Raw genomic sequence first — 23,419 nt, forward strand, 5'->3', positions numbered from 1 at the left:
TGTTCAAATCTACATTGAGATTCAGAGCCAAATGTTTTTCCTTTCCTGGATTTACTTCATCATTTCAGTCACTCTGTGGATTCAGCTGACAAATGCAAAATACAACCAACATTTAAACGATGATGTGTTGAAACTAAACTTTATTGATTCAGTCTGGTCAGCATAATATAACCTGATGAAATCAGCAACATTAAACTGATGTTTCTACATGAATGCATCACTGATTCTAAAACCATAAACTGAACATGAACACTCTGTACACTCAGCGTTACACACATGAAGACAACATCATGTGTTTAAGGTGATGTTGAGCTGAACAGGACTTGTATTGAACACACAGAGGGAGTGCACCGTTCCTGAAGATACTGCAATACCAGGTCGATGCGTGGAGTGGACGGAGCAAGCACCTATTCCATCTCCCTGTTCCAAAAATCTATTTAATATATGGTCCCCGGGTAGGAGACGTATCAGATATTAAACTGATAAGAACAGATACTACACTTGATCTTAGCCAAAAGGCCGAGAAGCGATACCGCTCAGCTGTCGGAGGTAACGGAGTGTTTCTCCGCACCGACCCGCTCAGTGAGGGGTCAGAGTCGGCTTCAGTAACAACATCACTCCGAGAGAGAGACACAAACAGAAGACATGAAGAAACGAAGGAGGGATCAGAAAACAACCACAGACATGTTATTTTCACAAAGTTACGTTGTAGAGCAAAGAAAACGTCTCTTCTTGGTCACCTGTAAAACTTCATATCTATGTCAATTTACCAGCTGAATATTATTGTGAAAACATCAGTTTGTCCTCTCATGTGATTGGCCTCATGGTGTGTCCATCAAAATAACCCCCCTGTCTGCACGGATTCTCTGAAGATTCGGCTCTCCTCGACTGGACTCCTTTTTTCGACCGAAAGCGAGAATAATAAAATGATACTTTGTCATCCACAGAATAAAACCACAACTGAACACACACATATTTAAAACAGCATTCAAAGTCATTTTAACCAGCATTACTGCCATCATTTTATCTTAACATAAAGTCCGTTATGTCCATTAAATGCTAACATACAATGGAAAACGCCATAGACCGGCTAACGGGATTAGCATCAGTACCGCGATCATTTTAAAGCGTCAGTGAATTTATTCCAACTCCAACATGGCAGTAATACAGACATGTACAACAACACTTACAGACATGTATTCTCTCAGCTCTTCCAGAACAATAAAACAGCAGGAATTTAGTTTCTACCTGTCTGTTTCTGTCTGCTACTCGACATCATTAAAAACCTGCTGTCACACTACTGACCCCTTCAGATGAAGGAAAAAACTGTATTCTACATTTTAATACATTTGCCTGCAATGGTGTTATTCTGGTCAGCATAGCTGCCTTCCAAGCAGTTGACCTGGGTTCGATTTCTGGCCATCGCCGTTTCCTGTTATCCTTCCTCAAATCTGAAGCATTATCCCCAAAAACCCCGACCTGTAAACTAGAGGAAGGTTAATCTTTTTTCTGTGATCTGGGGAGTCCTTCTTTAAACTCACAGGACTAGTGTGTTTCATTTAACTCAACATAAGTCAGTGAAAAAAACTATAAATCAAACTAAACAGAAGTTGAAAACCTGCTCCCTGCTCTTCCTCCAACAATACTCTGCTCCACTTCTTCTGGGCCTCACTCTCCATATTTGGCTTTCTGCCAGCATAACCTGCAACCAAATTATGAAATGATTAAAAGTGTGAATAGATACATTACTGGCACCCGCTTACAATCAAGCACAATGTTTGTTCCTAAATGGCCTTTTGTAACAATCATTAGTCAGACAGCAGGAAGTGTACTTCATAGAAGTAGCCACATGAACATTTTTCTTCCATGGGAAGTGAAGGCAGCAAGAGCCCTGTCCTTTGAGGAGGAAACTATCCAGGCTGGAAAATGCTGAGTCATGGTATGGTGTGCATGGTTGTTGTGGCCGAGGGGTTAAGGCGATGGACTTGAAATCCAATGGGGTTTCCCCGCGCAGGTTCAAATCCTGCCAACAATGGTTGGATGGATGCATGGAGGATGTTTCACGCGTCTTTAAATTGGTCACTGGCTGCTTCTGGTTATGTTTGATGAACAAAAGCACAAAAATCATGGTACACGTCAGGAGAAATGACACTTCATGTCTGTTTTCTGAGTGTGCTCAGAACAACTTCATTCTCAAATCACATCCTCACGACACTGTGTGACGTCACTGGAGATCAAAGGCATTACCTGTCTTTAATCGCTTTCCCACGCGTGACACTCTAGCGTTCGTGTCAGATGGATGAGCGCATGCGCACAAAGACGGACACGAACGAATGATAAATGGCAAATAATAAATGAAAAAGCACAAAAACCCAAAGATCCAACTCAGTTTGAAAATATTTTTAATCTTTAATTAAATGTAAATCATTTAAAAATGTTGAACTACTTACATTTAAACCACATAGACAAGTATGAAGGATGATACAACAGGACGTAAATGAAAATCCTAACAGTTTTATCTCGTCTTTGGTTCAGATTGGCATGAAGAAAAACCAAGTGGCTCAGCTTTGATGGCTTTCTTGGTTCCTTTTTAGGACAAATAAGGAGAAGGAAAGAGTCGAAGTGAATGAGAATATTCTCTCGTGATCACAGATGAGGCTCCCTCCCCCGAAAACCTGATTGGTCCTTCCATGTCCCCTCAGCTGTCATTGGCTCTCAGTGGTGTCATTCATTTGGAGTGACAGCGCGTTGTGTAAAGTTGTTTAAGTGGCTACAACTCGACATTTTGTGAGAAAATGGAAAACAAAATAAATCTTAGAAGTGAACTGAAAAGAGGAGCAGTGCCGAAAACAAGTTCAGGGAGTTCTGCTGCAAACTAAATGCTGTAAATTCACCAGTCTGAGTTTTGAAACAAACTTCCGTCTTCCTGCAGCAAATATTCACCGGAGTTCAGGTAAGAACTTTAATGAGAACTTTAACGCAGAATTTCTGTAAAGTTGTCTTTTCTCTGTTTCCACGTGAAACTGTTCTTAAACAACATTTAATCGACATGTTGAGCAGAGTCCTCCTTGTTGAAGGTCGTTACGTCGTTATGCTAACATCGCTAAATTAGCTAATTTGGTTAGCATGCTAACTTTGTTAATTTAGCTAGCATGCTAACTTTGTTAATTTAGCTAGCATGCTGACGTATCTTAATTAGCTAATTAGGCTTCGTTAGCATGGAAAAACATTTCTCACTGTTGCAGTTACTGCCTCAGTTTGAACTCGAATTAAAGACTTGTTCTTTCAGAGGAAACACAGCAGCTCAGTGTAGGTCAGCAGGCTGAAGTCCTGTTAGTCAGAGCACACCTGGACCGACAGGTGAAAATACAGAGAAGGAGAAATTGACTTGGTGTTTGATTATTTCTCCTCAAAGACAGTTGATGATGTGTAAACTTGATGACCTGATGAAGACATCACTGAATCTGATGACAGCGGAAGGTCCCTCTCTGTGATGAAGTGATGATGAGGATTGTTTCTTTTTGGGTGGTGTTGTGGGGAGGAGGTTTGTCCACATCTGGTTATGGATGGCTGGCTCCTGTGTTCAGGGGGAGGACATGGACATGCTTCTGTCTCTCTTTAGCCTGTTAAAGGAGGAGGGTTGGAATTGTGACAAACAAGAAATGAAGAATAGACAGAGGACAGTTCATTTGTAGTTCAAAACATATTTAGGGTGTTTTTTTTCGGTAACTGATAAACAACTTTTCTTAACAACATCCAAATGTTAGAAACTCAGTGCTGCTTGGAATAGTCAGTACAGTCTGGATACAACAGTGGTCCGGGCTGCATCATGTATGTTTATATTGAATGTGGTGGAGAGTTAATATTATAATCCCAGTAATTTACTCATTGACAGAGCCTGTGATTAATTTCCCAGAATTTTTGCAGCCTTTGTGAGCTGCAAGTCTGTTGCTTTTTGTTCATTTTATTGGTTTATAGTCTTTCTGTTTTCTTAATTTTACAGTTGTGAAATTCAGTATTGTGTCTTCTCCATGTGGTCGGTTGGTCAGATGCAGCAAACCCAGCCCTTTTTATGTGGACGTGCACAGATCTAGATGGAAAAACCAGGTTTGATTATCAAGTTGATAACCAGCTTTGTGGATCACTAAAACAGATCCCAGGCATGTTAATCCAGCTTTGTGATACAGGCCTCTGGTTCCTCAGTGTCTCTTAGCTCTTTGAAGGAGGCAACATCTTTTGAAGAGACACCCTGATCTGCAGTGGTCTAGTCCCAGGGTGATCTGCTGATATGCTGATGCTGAAGATGTTATGTGTCTCACCAGAGAACTCTAGATATACACTGTAGAAAAACAAACTGTCCCCTTACACACTGTAGACAAACACACTTTAAAATATACCATCCTCATAAATGCTCTCATACATTGTGCCACTATGCCATTTCTAATCTGATCATTGTAGACAAACATAACTGTGTATCTGAGCATGTGTAAAAATGTTTTCTAATCGTATTAAAAGATAAAGGATCATTTATTTGTCCCATATTGTACAACACATCATATAAATCAAAGGTCATTGGATCTTTGTGATCTACCTGATATGGTTTTATTATTACTGTCTGTTAATGATTGACTTCAATTCATTCCAAAGTTCAGATTTGCTGGGGTATGAGATTTTCCTGTAAGTCATATTCAGTTTTCCACAGAGAGCTCAGACTGTGTTTTGATCAACAACTTTAGAAAACCTCCTGCTGTCAGATATACATGGATATATTGTCTTTAGTTTTTTCATGGAAGCTGCAGTTAAAGTTCACCTTCACTCATCAGCTGCATGAAGATCAGTTCGACCATCAGGTAACGTAACCAACAGCCTTCATCCTGTTTGTGTCAGTGAATGTTGAACTGATTTAAAAACAGATTAAGTCAACAAAATGGAAATATTAAAATTAAGATAAGATTTAGCTGCATTGACAGCTGAACTTTACTCCTTCTGACTTCTACAAATCAAGAAATAATATATTATTGAGGAAATTATATTTACAAATTTGATTTGAAAACTGATAATTTGATGCTCATATCTGGGGCCTTGATGATCATTTTCAACCAGCTACCTTCTCAGATATATTTACGAACTGAGAAGGGCTGTTGAAGAGTTGAAGAACATGGCAGAAAGACAGGGAGATAGACGAAGTGATAAAAGAACACAAACAGTTCAGTTTTGTAACCCTTAATGTTCACTATTAAAGGAAACTGTTAACATAATTTAAATGTTGCAGTCAGTGAATGCTTTAATCCGTATGCTCCCTGTTCAGATTCCAGATAAAGAGGGTTGGTTGTGGATGATGTGGTTACTTATTAACAAGATCTCTTAAAATGTTTGTGATAAAGACATGAACTCATAAAATTAAAATAAAAACATCAGCATGCTATCAATTAACCCAGCAGGATGCTTTCTGACAATTCACTTTAATGTATTTCTAACCATATCTGCTCATGAAATATAATATCTCTAAATAACAATTTAAAAGGTTAAAAGGGTTTTTGGCTTTCAGGACTGATTTGCTCTGATGCACATTTCGGACCAGATACCTGACATCTCTTCCTAAATGCAAGTGCATCAATGTCTGGGGTTAGGCTGTGGGCTGAGAAATCCTCAGGACTGAGTGAAAATGTTCATCAGGGAGACGACTCCATAGTGTTGATTTGTTCATCTTCATCAAAGAGATCAAATCAGATTCATTTGTATAGCACCAAATCATAACAAACATCAAGGCACTTTACATATAGAGCAGGTCTAGACCAAACTCTTTTTATAAAATTATTTAAAGAGAGCAAGCACTTGGCAACAGTGAAGAGGAAAACCTTCCTTTAAGAGGCAGAAACCTCGGGCAAAACCAGGCTCAGGGGGGGCGGCCATCTGCCTCGACCGGTTGGGTTGAGTGTGGGATTGGGAGAGAGAGAGAATGAGAGCAAGAAAAGGGGATATTCAAACAGGTGTAGGCAGGAACATGATGCTGCAAGGAGTTCATGGAGTAGTAGTACAGAATTCATGGGGATAAGGGAGCAGCAGGTGTTGCAGGAACAGGGGATGGCGATGAGTCACCACCTGCAGGATGAGGACAGGTACAGAGAGGAGAGGAACTGGGAGAGACAGAGACTTTGGTAAAACATGGTTAGTAAATCCAGTACACATGCTTAGAACTGGGAGAAACAGGGATTTCATGCAAGGGAAGGGAGAAAGAGAGATGATGCTCAGTCCTTCCCCCAGCAGCCTAGGCCTATAGCAGCAAAGCTAAAGAGTAGACAGACTTTAACTTTTTAACTTTAAGCTCTGTCATACAGAAAAGTTTTAGCCTGGTCTTGAAAATTGCTAAAGACTCAGCCCCCCGGGCTGATACTGGGAGTTGGTTCCATAGAAGAGGAGCCTGATAACTGATAGATTTGTAGAGAGCATTTGAGCAGCTTGTGCACGGAGTTGGGGCAGTGTGTCGGGGAGCAGCACCCACAGACTCATGCTTTGACTTGAGCGTGTCACTACACTGGATTTCAGTCAGCTCCATTTGGAGGTTGACTGGGGCACTTTCCACATCAACCGCAAACGGATTACTGAGCAGTCCAAATCTGCATTTCTGCTTCAAACCTGGCGCTGATTACACTGAGTTTCTCAGCGAACTGAAAAGATTTCTGATATATCATGTGCATTTCTTCATTTTTATTATTATTATTATTTTTAGGAGAGATCTGTAAAATTACGTCATATTTTATGAAAAATGACATTTGAATACAAAAAAATATGTGAAATTATTGTAAAAAACTAATGATAATGTAATATTATATTATGGTTAATTACTTGTAACTCTAAAGGTAAATCTTAAAATTTCAGCTAGCATCTCTTAATTTACAGTTGTTCTCTTATGGAAAACAGTAAAAAAAACAACTTGTATGCAAAAGTTCAGTTAAAGATGTACAAATACAATAAATTGTCATTCAAAAATATTATTTTAATATAATTAATTAACAAATTTTAAACGTAAAACATAAAATTGCTGCAAATCCATAAAGTTACTGACATCTTATTGTTTTATTTGAAAATAGGAAAAATCTCTAAAAATAAAAATACATAAAAATATTTATATATTTTTTATTTACAGTGCAGAGAACAGAGAAAAGCCCTCCTGGAGCTCAGCAAGAAGAGGGAGTCAGTGCCAGAGCTGGCCCCCATGTTGTGGCCCTCCTGTGGCCCCGTAGCAGCCCTGCTGCAGGTAAGTGAACCAGAGCAGGATTTTCTACATGAGGGGAACAAAAGATGCACCAAGCAGTGTTATTTTGGCAGCAAGTTTGGATTTAGATTGGCTGCAGTCTTTTCACTAAAATGTCACTTAGTGTTAGTCCTATACACCGGTTCACTTTCACTGCAGTCAGGTTCCAGATTGTCCTTAAAGAGGACTTTGGATGTGTTGTTGACCAATAGCAATACTAAAATAACCAACCAGAGTTATTCTGGCACAGACTCAGTTTGGACTGGTTTTAACGTCACTCTGTTTCATACTTTGGACTCTGACGTTATGAGGATGTAACTTTTCCTCAGCTCAAACAGACACCAGGACTGATGAGGGAGAACAAGCAGCTTCTTCTCTTCACATGAAGCTGGAAAGTGTCAGAAAGTCTCCCTGAAGTGAGTTCAGCAGGTGAGAATCTGTAAATGTGTGAACAGGATCGCTGTGATCACATTGTGTTGTTTCACTGTTTGACTGGACAGGAGAACTTTTTTCTTTTTTGGATCCTGTCCTGTTCAGCAGTTGGGGCAGACAGTATGAACGCTCCTGGTGCCTCGTTGTGCGGACATTTTTCTCTGTGTGTCTCTGACATACTTCTTCTGTTGCCATTTAAGTTTAACTTTATGGGCAATGGTATTGGTTTATTGATAAAAATACTCAACTGAGTTGAGTCAACTCAGGATTGGGTAGAATGAGAGAGCAGAAGGGGGGGGGGGGGGGGCACATACATAACATAGGGAAGACCCATGCACTGACCCGCAGGAAAACACAGGAGCAGCAGCCCCTGACCGGTGGCAGCCCTCAGAGACACACAGGAGACAAAGGACCCCAGGCCTTCTGTATAACATGTCTGCTTTCAGATATGTAATAATAATAATGAGAGTTTCTCTTCGACGATGATTTAAGGATCAGTTGTATTAACGGCCACTAATAGAATCAACAGAGCACGTCTGTTCAGTGTGAGTTGACAGAGTTTAGTGACAGAACTGGTCTGACAGCTCAGATCATGACTGAGGTGTTAGTCCTTTAAAAGATCAACATCTATAATTATCACTAACACTAAAACAGACTTGTCTTTGCTTAAACTGTGTGTGATTTCTCAGAAACATAGTATCAGAGTTTGGATAATAAAACAGATGTATTATTGAATTTATTTCCAATTTATTTCACCAAGATAATCCACCCTCTATCAATACAGTTGGGCTAAATTTGAAAACAGATACAACTTCTGTGTGATAAAACAGATTTTGAATTATCAAACAATAAATACCAAATGGTAGCGCTGCTGTCACAGATAAAGTCGGTTTGCTTTGGTAATTATTTCTTCCATGTTAATGAGACATGAGACATGAGAGAACTAACGTGTCCTGTGATGTTGGAGAGGATCAGATCAGACAGATCTGGAAATATCTAATGACCATGATTACTGAGATCAGACTATACTAAGTCTGGAAAGTTAAACTGAGACTCCACTGGTTGTAAAATAAGTCTGATTGTATTGAAGCCAATGGGAAAATAACTGTACGTATAATTAGCAGCAGCTACCTATCTGTCTTATTTGCTATATAACTTCCAGACTTCTGACAGGTGTCAACAATAGCGAACATTAATCTGGATAATTTGCACTGAAGGTAAATACACTCCAGCTAACTAACAGCTAGCTCACAGTGCTCTTTTTTTATGTTCAGAGTTGGCTTGGTATTTCATCTCCAGCATAAAATATCATAAAATAATGACCAAGCAAACCCTGGTGCTCAGTCATTACACAATGAAGGGTTAGTTTATTTAGAGATATCTTATATATGTTATATTGTGCCAGAATATAAGTACAAATTCATTTTAAAGGCCTGAATATTATTACCAACCATATCTGTTTCTTAATTTTATTTCTAATATAAAACAAGATTCACTCACACAAGTCACACAAGTCAAGAATTTTAAATAATTTTAAATTATCAAATTTAAACCAGATTTATTTTTGGAAAGTTGGTTAACAAATTAATCTTAACTTATTAACCTTGAACTGGAATGCCTTGTTCCTGTTGAGAAACAACAGACAAACAACAGAACAAAAATGTCTGAACTTGTCTGATACTTTGGATGAACTTGGCTCAATGAATTGAACTCTTACTGTCAATGGTCCACTCTGAGTATTTACAGACATGGTGAAGCCACTGAAGATTTAAAGCAGCACTCCTTGTTTTTATTGTTGGATTATTAGAAGCAAAACAGAAATATTTACATTATCACATGTAGTCTGATCAATAATGTGACATGAATTAAATTCCAGCTCCATCAACACATCCACAGAGAGAAGAAGCACCATCAGATCTGAGACACATTATGTGAAACCTGCAGATTACTGACAGGTTAGACTGATATGTGTCTGAAGTTGTGGAGCCACAGTATTTAGATAATATGTCAAACAAAGAAACAAATGTTTAAGGTGCATCCTAAACATTAGATGAAGGAACCACCTCTCCAGTCTAGGGTTTCCTGATAAAGGTCAAATTGGTTTAGATGTAACTGATGTTTGATTAGGCTTGTAATTATTTGATGAATTGTAGGTTTTTGGCCTTTTTAAATGTTACACAATGTCAATATTTATCTGATGCAATTAGAAATTGTGTGTATAATGCAATAATAAATAATTGAATGTTGGAATGAACATTAATCTTGAATGTTGTTTCTGGATTTTCTGTCTCTGTTGATTTCAGTCAGATTCTGTAAGAAACAACAGTTTGCTGTTGGGAGTTAAAAGCTGAAGTTAATGACATGTTAGTGACAGTAATGCTGATTATGTGTCCTGTGATGTAAATCCTGTTGTAATTAAGCTTTTTGTTGTGTTTGTGTGAAGGTGGAGGCTCAGCTATGAATCAGTGTGAGGACAGAGAGGAGGGAGCCCCTCCCTCTAAAACCACTCTGTGTGGGGAACATGAGAGTCAGACCAAAGCTCAGAGGTGAGATGAGGATCTCTAACTGTCCATCTGTCAGAGCTCAGCACTCAGATCACTGCTCCATCATCATTCACTCTCACTGTCACTTACATTTTTTTACTGCTTCAGTTTTTTTATCCTTGTCTCCATTGGGAACTCAACCAGGATGTGGAGATTCATTCATTCATATTCACCAGTCCATCACAGGGCCAACACACAGAGACAGACAAACAATCTGCCACACTCACACTCAGACCTACAGACATGGCTGTTGTGGAGTAACAGCAACATTATTGTTATTATTATTATTATTATTATTATTATTCTTTGACTTGCACAGTAAAATATTCTGGCTGATTTGTGGCGATGCAAATGAAAGCTGCACTTGGCTGATTTATTTGAAACTGATCATTTTCTGCCCACTTTTTTGATTAATTCTTTGACTGTCAACACTGTTTCTACCAGACCAGATTCTCCTGAACTGAGCTGTATGTCCATGAAGAGTGATCGGTCTACGAATCCTCCTCTTGACTTAAAGGGAGGACAACAGTCTGCTGTATCCAGTTGTCTGTCCATGAAGAGTGATCAGTCTATGGATGATTTTATCAAAGAAAAAAGGTAAAAGCTGATCATTTGTTGTTGTTTGACTCATTAAAGGTATCAAAGCTTGTCTATCAGTTTCTCTGCTGTTCATAGAAAACTCCTGGAACAAACTGTGTGTTTGTGTCTTTTCTCCTCAGAGTTCAGTCTGACAAACATCATCACGCAGACCTGGACTCCATATTTATGTTGTGTAAATGTTCATCCAGTGACTACAACAGACACCAACAAAGACTTGAGTTTGAAGCTGCACTCTTTAGACCAGTAGAGCTTTACTCTGTGACAGACAGGAGTTGAATTGGGATTGAACAGGTTTGGGGTGGGAGAGAGTGGGAGAGGACTGGGAGTTGTAGTTCACCACAGAGCAATAATCCATCAGCCTCAACAGATATGTTCTGTATGAATATGGTCTGTTGGAGACTTTTACAAAACATTTCTGCTCCTTCTTCTTCATCTACAGTGAATCCTGAAGGAAAATTTGTTATTTAGTTGTTTTCCAGATAATTTCAGCTGTGACTTAATAACAAAGACCAAAGTTAATCAGATTCAGTCCTGGACCTCCATGGACTCTGTCTCGACAGGGTTTAAAGATGGAATAATTCATCAGTGAACTAGTTCAGGTGGTCTGATCCATCTTCAGCCACAGTCACAGTTAATACCCTGAATTTTCACTTCCTGAGTTGATGTGTTGAAGGGCTGTATCAGTTTGGTCTTCATGTGATGATCAGGATCTCTGTGTTGTCAGAATCTAAAGTCAAACTTAGTAAGTTACACCAGTGAAGTTAGTTTAGTGAAGTCAGCAGGTCTGAATCTTTCTGTGTAGCTCTGGAAAGAGACGTGGCAGCAGATGATACAGCAGCAGCTAAAGTTGAACTCTGCTGACTGATGATCTGATGCTTTGATCCATCAGTTTATACTGTGAACTTTACACAGGATGTTATTGTGTTCCAGCTGCTGGAGGAGAACATCGTCTGTTTTGTGAAGAACGAGCTGAAGAAAATCAAAAGGAGTCTGAGTCCAGATTACACACAATTCATCAAGAATGAGGATGATGAGGTGGATGAAGAGCAGAGGAGGAGCAGAGAGGCATTTCTGAAGATCACAGTGAACTTCCTGAGGAGGATGAAGCAGGAGGAGCTGGCTGACTGTCTACAGAGCAGTAAGAGAATTTAACTTGATGGATCAATTAGATATTTACTAAAGTCTCAGGAGACGGAGAGAAATATAATCATATTATTCCTTAGGAGAAACAAAAATCAACATTGTTGATAAATATTTTAATCTCATCTGTTTTCATTTATTCAGAAAGTCATGCTCTAATTTGTCACCGTAAACTCAAATCTGTCCTGAAGAAGAAGTTCCAGTGTGTGTTTGAGGGGATCTCTAAAGCAGGAAACCCAACCCTTCTGAATCAGATCTACACAGAGCTCTACATCACAGAGGGAGGGACTGGAGAGGTCAATGAGGAACATGAGGTCAGACAGATTGAAACAGCATCCAGGAAACAGGACAGAGCAGAAACAAGCATCAGACAAGAAGACATCTTTAAACCCCCACCTGGAAGAGACCAACCAATCAGAACAGTGATGACAAAGGGAGTGGCTGGCATTGGGAAAACCGTCTTAACACAGAAGTTCACTCTGGACTGGGCTGAAGACAAAGCCAACCAGGACATAGAGTTCACATTCCCCTTCACCTTCAGAGAGCTGAATGTGCTGAAAGAGAAGAAGTTCAGCTTGGTGGAACTTGTTCATCTCTTCTTCACTGAAACCAAAGAAGCAGGAATGTGCAGCTTTGATCACTTCCAGGTTGTGTTCATCTTTGACGGTCTGGATGAGTGTCGACTTCCTCTGGACTTCCACAACACTGAGGTCCTGACTGATCCTACAGAGTCCACTTCAGTGGACGTGCTGCTGACAAACCTCATCAGGGGGAAACTGCTTCCCTCTGCTCGCCTCTGGATAACCACACGACCTGCAGCAGCCAATCAGATCCCTCCTCAGTGTGTTGACATGGTGACAGAGGTCAGAGGGTTCAGTGACCCCCAGAAGGAGGAGTACTTCAGGAAGAGGTTCAGACATGAGGAGCAGGCCAGCCGGATCATCTCCCACATCAAGACCTCACGAAGCCTCCACATCATGTGCCACATCCCAGTCTTCTGCTGGATCACTGCTACAGTTCTGGAGGAGGTGTTGAAGACCAGAGAGGGAGGAGAGCTGCCCAAGACCCTGACTGAGATGTACATCCACTTCCTGGTGGTTCAGTCCAAAGTGAAGAAGGTCAAGTACAATGGAGGAGCTGAGTCAGATCCACACTGGAGTCCAGAGACCAGGAAGATGATTGAGTCTCTGGGAAAAGTGGCTTTTGAGCAGCTGCAGAAAGGAAACCTGATCTTCTATGAATCAGACCTGACAGACTGTGGCATCGATATCAGAGCAGCATCAATTTACTCAGGAGTGTTCACACAGATCTTCAAAGAGGAGACAGGGCTGTACCAGGACAAGGTCTTCTGCTTCGTCCATCTGAGTGTTCAGGAGTTTCTGGCTGCTCTCCATGTCCATCTGACCTTCATCAACTCTGGAGTCAATCTGATGTCAGAAGAACAAACAACCTCCTTGTGGTCAAAACTTTTTTGGAACAAACCTGAATCTTTAATTCTCTACCAGAGTGCTGTTGATGAGGCCTTACAGAGTCCAAATGGACACCTGGACTTGTTCCTTCGGTTCCTTCTGGGTCTTTCACTGCAGACCAACCAAACTCTCCTTCGAGGCCTGGTGACACAGGCAGGAAGTAGCTCAGAGACCAATCAGAAAACAGTCCAGTACATCAAGAAAAAGATCAGTGAGAATCTGTCTCCAGAGAAAAGTATCAACCTGTTTCACTGTCTGAATGAACTGAATGATGGTTCTCTGGTGGAGGAGATCCAACAGTCCCTGAGATCAGGACGTCTCTCCACAGATAAACTGTCTCCTGCTCAATGGTCAGCTCTGGTCTTCATCTTACTGTCATCAGAAAAAGATCTGGACGTGTTTGACCTGAAGAAATACTCTGCTTCAGAGGAGGCTCTTCTGAGGCTGCTGCCAGTGATCAAAGCCTCCAACAAAGCTCTGTATGTGCAAGTAAATCCATCTAGATTAACTGAATCTTTTTTTTTTAGTTGAGAATCAAATTTCATGTTTCTTTAATAATTTATCTTATTTTGCTGATTCCTCTTCAGACTGAGTGGCTGTAACCTCTCAGACAGAAGCTGTGAAGCTCTGTCCTCAGTCCTCAGCTCCCAGTCCTCTAGTCTGAGAGATCTGGACCTGAGGAACAACAACCTGCAGGATTCAGGAGTGAAGCTGCTGTCAGCTGGACTGAAGAGTCCACACTGTGAGCTGGAAACTCTCAGGTCAGAATTCATGTTTGTGTGAATACTAAAACTAGATTTAGTTTTTTATGATAACTTTTTATTTAAATGAGTAAAAAATGTAAAAACTGGAGAGGTTTGTATATTTTGGTTCGTAGTGGTGTCTTCTATGTTCACTGAGGATCATTTACTTTTAGGGAGGTGGACACAACCTTTCTGCTGCTTTTGGCATCTGTCACAGTTGTGATGATGGAGTTCTCATTCAGGAAAATATTTAAGGGGCTCAAAGACACCAGAGGTTGAGTGGACTGCTGATATGATGCTCTGTGGATGAATGAACCTTCTAGCTTAGGGTCTAGAAACGGTAACACACACTGTGAGTTTCATCTTCACGTCAAAGCAGAACTTTCCTTTGCTGCCACATATTTATGAAGCAGCCATCTGCTGTATTCCTACACACAAGTATGTTCTGTATTCCACTGCAGCCGCAGGTTAGCTGAGGGAATCACTTTGTTTTAGAGTGAGGAGCTGCTGAACTTCAGCCTCCAGTGGCTGAAATGACAATTACACTAAAGAAACACTTCAAACATCCAGACAGGATGTGGTAGCACTTTGAACATTTCTGACTGATTATCAATGGTTTTATCTGCATCTTTTATTCCTTATTCAGATTTGACAACTCCAGTTTGTCAGAGATCAGCTGTTCTTCTCTGGTCTCAGCTCTGAAGTCCAACCCCTCCCATCTCAGAGAACTGGACCTTAGTCACAACAACGTGAAGGATCTGTGTGATCTTGTGGAGAGTCCAGACTTCAGACTGGAGACTCTGAGGTCAGTAAAGTTGGACTCAGTTCATTTTCCTTTCAGTAATATTGTTTAAATCCACTGAGCAAAGACTCAGTGTTTCCTGTGAACCTTCAAACTCCTCAGTGAAGCTGTGAGAGGAGAACAGAAACAGACTTTACAATTAGACAGAAAGACAACACTCAACCAATTGGATCAGAGGACTGTTGATATCAAATGATACCATGATACCATCAAATGAAGCAGATTCCAGCTGAAGAACTCAGATGTTCAGATTCTGGTCCTCGTCCATCAAACTGTCAGATCTGAGCTGAGACTGTTTGTTCTCTGATCAGGTTCATCTGTCAAAGCTCTGAGATCAGTCTGACTGAAAGCTGCACATCACTGATCTTCTCTCATCACACTGTCACCATGTGGCCTTTCTGCAGACCAGAATCCCATCTGTCTGTCCATCTGTCTGTCCATCTGTCTGTCCATCTGTCTGTCCATCTGTCTGTCCATCTGTCTGTCCATCTGTCTGTCTGTCTGTCCGTCCGTCTGTCTGTCTATCTGTCAGAGTCTCTCAGTTTAAATGGACCTTCAGTAAATCATCAGTAAAGTGATGAACCTTCATGACTCAGCTCTTTATCTCCACTGCAGACTCAGGGAAATGTGCTGAGTCAGCAGACTTGATGCTAAAAGTCTCTGCAGGTCTGTGAGTTTCCAGCTCAGTGTGTTCACTCCAACACGTTAACATGAGCTGAGAGGAAGCAGCTGCTGCACATCTGGACTGAACAGGACTGAAGTCCCTGCAGGTCTTTATGCTGGATCTGCATCACTGATTGACAGCTGATGGACAGAGTCAGGAAACACTGATGGATCTGCTCTCTTCTTCTTCTCTACACAGGTGGAGGTGGTGAAGAGGAAGGTGTGTGCTGATGGAGGATCAGCTGCTTCCTGATGATCCAGATGTTGCAGCAGCAGCTTGTCCAGACTCTGGACCATGTTCCTGGGAGGTGGAGAGGAGAGCTTCATCCAGCAGAGACTGACAGAGGAATCAGAACTGGTCTGAGAACAGAGTCCAGTCCACCATGATCCCAGAGACTCCTCAAGTCCTTCTCTCCTCTCAGCCAGTTCTGCCAAACTCCACCTGGGGTTGAGGTTCAGCTTCTTCAGGACCATTTGGGCTGCTTTGGGAACATTTCTAGAAGTGTTTTTGTGTAAAGTATAAAATATTTCCATGTGAAACACGCAACTTTTTTTTATGAATAATTTTTCTTAGCTTGAATATTTTTTTAAATAATCAGACTTTATTTTAATTTCTGAACTTGCATTACAATAAAACATGTAAACATACATCAATAAAAAGTGGTCTGTGTCGGGGCGGGGCAAAAGTAAAAATGAACTGAAAGAAAATTACAATAAGAGGTAAGAAATATGAAACAAACAAAAAAAAATTAATAAAGAAAAAACAGCAACATATCAACAGATGAATTACTAAGTGTCCTTACACATGTTATATAACCTTAATCAGCATCGACGGAATTGGTCTGGGACCATCTAATCCAATATGCCATTTCACCTCTGAATAGTTACACTTATATCCCTAGTAATCTGTCAGAGGCCGCCATATGTCCAAAAAATTCTTTCTAATTTTTGGAATCGCACACCTCGTCCACAATGTGTATGTGTGCACTCTGCTGGTCTTAGCGCTCAGTTCATTTAAATGCTTTGTTGGATCTGTCAGTAACTCTGAAACACTCTGAACTTCTTTAAAACATGATGGATTTACTGATATGAAAGTGTCCAGCGGTCAGTGGTAGAATTCTCGTCTGCCACGCGGGAGGCCCGGGTTCGATTCCCGGCCAATGCAGAGTAACTCTAACAACATCCAAATGTTAGAAACACTGTGCTGCTTGGAAGATACACGACAAAAAAAAAAAAAAAGAAAAACTGATAGACTCCAACACACTGTGACTTTCTGAAACAGCCAGTGGAGCCCCTTGGTTGTCAGTAGAAGTGCAGCCCCTCTGAGCTGGTGGCAGACCAAGGCTTCAGTCTGCACACATCTTCCACATGTGATGGCACACACATTGTGTATTGTGGCAACATCCGTCCCCTCAGAGAGAATCTGCTCTTTAACCCTCCTGTCGTTCTCACCCCACGCCCCTAACTTTAGTGTTCCTGCTCTATTTTATACGGTGGCCGGTAAGTGCAAAACAAAATTACAAAGTGCCAAACACTTTTACAAAGCGTCAAACAAATTTACATGTTGGAAAATGTTTTCACATTTTATTAAACAACATTGCATAAGAAAAACACTTTTACCATGGACAAAACAAATTTACAAGTGGCAGAACGCTTTTACAAATCCCGAAACAAATTTCCAAAATTTGTATGGCTCATCCACGAATAAGCAGTGTATTGAATCCTGGTGGGCCATATTTAGACGGGGAAGGTAAGTGGCCTTCATGAAGTCATTTTATTATGACTAACCTTTGATTTGATTTTTGTGTTTATGTTCTATGACAGATTAACTCCTAAACATATATAATAATTGAGGCTGGGACTTTAACGCGTTCATTTCAATGAATTCATCACAAAGCCTTTAATTAATTTGATTTTAATGGAGTCCCACTACTACTAATAATATATATTTACTTCAGATTCTATCCATTTCTATAGGTCTCAGTTCTGAATGGAGTTGTTTGCAGACCTCCGAGATGCTGGATACTTCAACGGGAGCCATGAGCATCAGTGCCTTCTGAGATGTTGCTATGGTGATGTTGGATGAGTGTGTGAGACTGTGGAACAGTCACAGGATTCACACTTCCAGAACAGCGTCATGTCCAATGAACTGTACTGCTGACCACACAGGTAATATTGGTGATAGATTGATATTTCATGTTTTGTTTTATTATTATTTTATATATCTAACATAGATTTGGCTCCAGAGACTGTGGATTTGAGATTGAACCAGCTGATTTGGATGCTGTTCCAGAGGCGAGCCTGTCAATAGCTCCATGTGGGGACTCAAACATGCAGGAGGACTTTGACTTTGTTATGGAGCACAAACAACTACAGAAGCCAGAGAACTGGGAGTCTGCAACAGAACTGTACATGAAGCTGAAAGAAATTGCTCAGCTGTAAGTCAGTGAGAAAGGGAATCTTCCCTTCCCACATTATTAAGTGCTTGCTCATTGGGGTTTCTGTCCTTTTTTTTTTTTTTTTTTATTATATTATTTATACATGTCAAGAGCCATGAGATGACTGTGCTGTGATTTGGTACTAGACAAATAGCACTGAATTGAATCAAATATTGCCATGACTGAAAAACATGCAATTTTTCTGTTTTAAAATAGTTTGAAAAAAAAAATAGTTTGAAAAAAAAAAAACCTCATGACTCAAAACTCATCTGTCACAGATGCAATCAGAAGGCAATGTCTGCATTTTTTTTTATTGTTTGCAAACATAACATTTGCATTCCCATTGTTTCATTTCTTCAGATGAACAGGTACCAGAATAATTTGGAAACATCAAAAGGAAAAGTGAATGACAAGCTATGAAATCTGATTTGGAGTGGTGGAACACTGCAGTCTATGTCTGAACACCAAGTGTCACAGCTTCATTTTTTCTGAGTTTGAAATCAATTGATCAAGAATATAGCAAAGTAATGAGTCTTATATTTTTGTAAGTATAGAAAACAAAACTTCTTGAAATACTTGTTTTGTCTAAAACTTAACAGTGAAAATCTTAACTGTGAGGGGTAAAAAACATGCTCACATCTCTTTATATTATAAAAACACACTTCACAACAAAGAACAAACCACCTTTTTGGAGTCTGGTCGCGAGGGGTGATCCAGTCACACGGCTTATAAGCAGCCAAATCCTGGGGAATTTTGAATTCCAAAGTCCATGTGTGACTTAAACACAGTGTGTGAATCTAGGAGTGCTAGTTTCAATGTGTTTGAACATGTATTGGGAACTGGGAATGGAGAGTCATCCAGGAACTCTATTCTTGGCCATGGTTCCAATCTGGACAGGGGAGATGAAGTCAGCCCAGTTGCAAACATCAAAACATCCTCCAGAGACACAGCAGCCTGACCTTCTGCAAAGAAAAACCTTCAGTTACATCTTGGCAATGTATTTTCTCAATAAATCAAAATAAATAAATAAAAAATTGAGATTTACAAACCTTCACCATTGAGGACACAGTCTGCTCAGGAGCCCAAAGTTTGACTTTCTTTAAGTCTCCTGTTACTTCCTGATGGACTGAGGTCAGGTTTGAAGAGTCTCAAGTTCCAGACCAGTGAGTGGCTTTTCAGAGTGGCACAGGACAGGGGCCAGCAAAGTAGGGTGTTACTGCAGTGCAGTCAGAAACTGAAGAGCTGAAAGACCATCTTTGAATCTAAAAAGTGACCACAAACATTGTTTCACTGTGTAGTGCCAATCACATTTAAATGACCTAAAGAAACTTAAATGTTTTCTAAAATGACTATCCACCCAAACATATAGAAATTAGTGTTGAACATTACTGATTTAAAGAAGAACCCTGTGTCTTGCTTTGCACTTGGCAGGGTAATTGTTACTCTACAGACGGCAAGAATTACGCACACAAACACTAGACTGGAATGACATGAGCACCTTTTGATTGGCATAAGACAGAGGAAGGGGAGACAGACATCACACACCAATTACACTAAACTAAGGCGCACATTTTGACACACTGACTCAGCTAAAAAATACACATTCTTGCATAAACCACAGAGGGGGATGATGAGGCATTTCAAACTAAAAAAATCTCAAATACAAAAAAATAAAAATCACATCACAAATACATTACAAATATGATCTTACCTGTCATTTACAGATGAGCAATTAATAATGATGAGTAAGAGTAATCAATAATGAGATGAGTAATCAATAATGTACCATCGGAGGTAGTCTGGCACGATTTCTTTCTTTTCTTCAACAGGAGCAACAGACAGCCTGCTGTCTGTAACATTGTGCCGTGTCTCATGATGCATTTTCGCAGAGCATCTACTGAAGAAACATTCTCAATCTGAAAGACACAAAAAGGGACACAAACACTCATATCAATAACTATGTTACAGTGTGTACTGTATCTTCTTGCCTACTTTTTATTCCACGACACAAGATTTAATTCTATGACATACAAACAATAAATGAAGTCAATTCTGTGTATGTGATAAAACAGTTAAAAAAAAAACAAAAAAACTGCAGGAACAACATAATACTCTGTCCTACCACACCATAGCCTACTCTCACCTCTTTCAAAGTGTTCCCTATTTCTTCATCAGTGATCGAATCAACTGTTGGCCCACAAAATAATGAACAAGATCTTGTGACAGGAAATGCGGCAGAACCGCATTAGCTTTGTTTTTTGCAAACAGATGTTTGACAGATCTATCAATCTATCAACAGAACCGTGTAAATTGGCTCAAGTTGTTTCCACAAAACGGGCAAAACATCATTTACTCCATGCGTGCCATAAACTTTCACTCCGCATGCAGACTGGAGCAAGATCCGAAAACACCTGCAAACCAAACCAGCATTTTTTTTCATAATACAAATCCTTAATGAAAAATACATTGCACTGGGGGGGTATAGAGTTCCCAGCCCTCTGTGTGTCCTGCTGAGAAAAAAGGGGGCTGAGCTGAGAAGCATTGTTGGGAGGGTTAGTTCACATCATGATTAAAAGGGAAGAGCTGGCCCCAGAAAGGCTGCAAGGTTTTCCACATAAAGGTGAGTGCCATCAGTGAACATGCAGTTCCTGGAGTGGTGAGGTGTTTGGGACACAGGAGAGAAAACTGACAGTGGTAGAAAACAAGCATATAGTTAGTTTTATACTGAACTTCTCAGAAACTCCATCCTTCATTGCTGATAGATACATTAATGTGAGCAGTTAACTATTGGCCTATTCACACACAGCCGAGGTCGCTGCATGCTGAGGTGGCCCAGTGTTTAAGGTGATGGACTGCTAATCTATTGTGCCTTGCATGTGTGTTCAAATCTCATCCTCTTTTGTGTTCAGCTGCCCATGTTGCAGCCTGCTGTTCTAGGTAGAATTATCCAAAATGTCTGACTTCAGGTCCGTCTTGAATTATCTTGAAATATCCATCAAACCTGTTGAAGTTTAATTCAAAGGTTATCTGAATGTACTGTTGTATATTTCAAATTTGTTGTCAGATCATGAAGAGTAATTTTCTACACAAGACTTTAGCTCTTTCAGATATGGCAACAAGACAAGGCCAAAATAAGGAGCTTACAACTCCAATACCAGTTAGTCAGCAAAATATGATGAGCCAAGTCCACTGTTACAAATAACAAAGGATTTTCTTTCGCATTAAAAAAAACTGTCACATTAATGTCCTGAATGCGCTGTGTGTAAATAATGAGGTTCATCAAAACAAAACGCCACACAAGTCAGAACCAGAGCTCAGGCTGTTGGTACACAAACAAAGAAAGGCATACTTGTGGATTCATAAGATTATATCAGGATCTGACCTTTTCTTGTTCCATCAGTAACCATCAAAGGAGATGCTGATTTGTGATGTCGCAAAGGTTCCAATGACATCACAGAGATCAAAGACTCCTCCCATTTTTTCTCATGACCTCCACAGTAGAGTGCTGCCTGCTGCAATAATGCTGCCTTAGGTGTTTAGGAACATTTGATGAAAGAATACATTTTGATGACGATTGGAAGCGTCTGTTTATTGTTTATCACTTGTTAGGATTCCCGTTAGCAGTTTCAGGTAGATGCAGAGTTGTGAATCAGATCCACAATGAAGAGCTCAATTAAGACTATAATTTCTTTTAAAGGTCTGACATCACTGTATGATAAATGTGGTGACAACATGTTGAATGTCATAAAGGTCCTGCTGCTCAAGGCAAATCAGTGTTCACTTGCAGCCCCCAAATGGCCCAAATGGCTAGGTCCAGCACTGGTTTGGAGTGTACAGTTAGGAACAGGGACTTGAACCCCGGACCCTCAGATTAAAAGATCCTCTACTGACTGAGTGCATAATTTAGTGCATAATTCAGATGAAATTCGATTAATCATTCCAACTTGGCTTGTTGAACAAACAGCCCTGTCCCAACCAGGGGTTGACACTGCAGGTCATCTCTCTCTCTGTTGTCCCTGCTATTCTTCATATTTGATCATAAAATCTTTAAGGTCATAATGTATTGAAATCTACAGGACAACGAGCTGTCTTCTTACTTACAGAAGACCCAACTATTTCAATACGCACGGGGATCAGCTGAGAGAGATTCATTCATTCAGAGATCAACTCCTTTTAAATTCATTTCTTTCATAACAAGCCTAAAAAGTTAGGTTGGCTCATCTGGTTAGAGCGTGGTGCTAATAACACCACAGTCATGGATTTGTTCTCCACACTGGGCCGCTACAGATTCCTTGAAGTACTTCAGGAATTCATAACAGTTTCATCTTCAGTTGAACACCCAAAGTATTCATGGAAACCAGGCATTTTTTGAATTGCAAAATATGTTTAAGCTCTAGTCTCCTCCATTGAAAAATATCAAAACATGTCTTGACTGACTGGGACAGACTGTCTGCAAGATCAGCGGATATATCGTGCATCAATACTTCAAACCCTTGAGAAAATGACACACAACTGTGAGGAGTACAAGTATTCACTGACACAAACATGGTTTCAGAGACAACCTGGAGAAAAAACTCAAGTATTGATGCTTAAATTGCCTGTCTTGTAAACAGGACATTCTGCAGCTAACAGACGATTTGAACACGCAGCCTTCTGAACTGGAGTTAGATGCGCTACCATTGCACCACAGAGTCTTCTTCTAATGCAGTTCATTAACTGTCACCATGAGGCCTTGTAGACACCAAAAAGGCAGCCTACAAACTTGGAGAGCACCAGCATTGATCCTAACAGAATTTTAGCACAGAGCCTTCAGATGTGCAATCAGTCTTCCTGGAATTCAGATATTTTTTATTCCTTCATTCTGGATCTGATTCATTCAACTTTATCATTGCCAACACCTTTTGACTTTATCATATCATCATTATCATTTGACGTTATGAACCCCAGACTCTTCAACTTAATGTATTGTATATCCCCTCCTCCTGCTCTCAAAATAATAGTCAAAATAATTTCATAAAGAGTTTGGTCTAGACCTGCTCTATTTGTTAAGGGCTTTGTTGTAACTTCATTATGATGTTTTGACGTGTGATTTAAAAAATGGGGGTGGGGGCAAAACATTAGGAGATTTTTGTTTTTAAGTGGGCTTCAATGGCTGTTGTTTTGTCATCATGTATATGTTTGTGTTCAGTTAGTAATTTGGCAGGACAACTAAGCTGAGTGGATAATTGAGAGATCAGACTGTTAGACAAGATAAGCACTTCCTTTGCTTCACTATCAATGAGATTGGAGATGCCAGGGATTGAACCCAGGGCCTCATACAAGCAAAGCATGCGC

At 40.2% G+C, this 23,419-nt stretch overlaps 1 protein-coding gene and 2 non-coding genes across 3 annotated transcripts in view; 2 read left to right on the forward strand and 1 right to left on the reverse strand.

The window, feature by feature from the left end:
• Nucleotides 1-340: 340 nt before the first annotated feature.
• LOC115038422 (U2 spliceosomal RNA) lies at nt 341-531 on the reverse strand. Its single transcript, XR_003840547.1, has one exon. It is a non-coding gene; the product is annotated as a U2 spliceosomal RNA (small nuclear RNA).
• A 1,422-nt stretch (nt 532-1,953) lies between these two features.
• trnas-uga (transfer RNA serine (anticodon UGA)) lies at nt 1,954-2,035 on the forward strand. The gene has a single exon. It is a non-coding gene; the product is annotated as a tRNA-Ser (tRNA).
• Nucleotides 2,036-10,144: 8,109 nt separating this feature from the next.
• LOC115038388 (NACHT, LRR and PYD domains-containing protein 12-like) overlaps nt 10,145-23,419 on the forward strand; it is a 32,420-nt gene continuing 19,145 nt past the window's right edge. The window contains exons 1-5 of the mRNA XM_029497225.1: nt 10,145-10,233; nt 10,675-10,765; nt 11,737-11,968; nt 12,115-13,918; nt 14,027-14,200. Coding sequence (XP_029353085.1) covers nt 10,145-10,233; nt 10,675-10,765; nt 11,737-11,968; nt 12,115-13,918; nt 14,027-14,200 — 2,390 coding nt within the window. The remainder of the gene's footprint in view (nt 10,234-10,674; nt 10,766-11,736; nt 11,969-12,114; nt 13,919-14,026; nt 14,201-23,419) is intronic.

Source organism: Echeneis naucrates, unplaced genomic scaffold, assembly GCF_900963305.1.
Source record: "Echeneis naucrates unplaced genomic scaffold, fEcheNa1.1, whole genome shotgun sequence".
In the NCBI taxonomy this organism is placed as follows: domain Eukaryota; kingdom Metazoa; phylum Chordata; class Actinopteri; order Carangiformes; family Echeneidae; genus Echeneis; species Echeneis naucrates.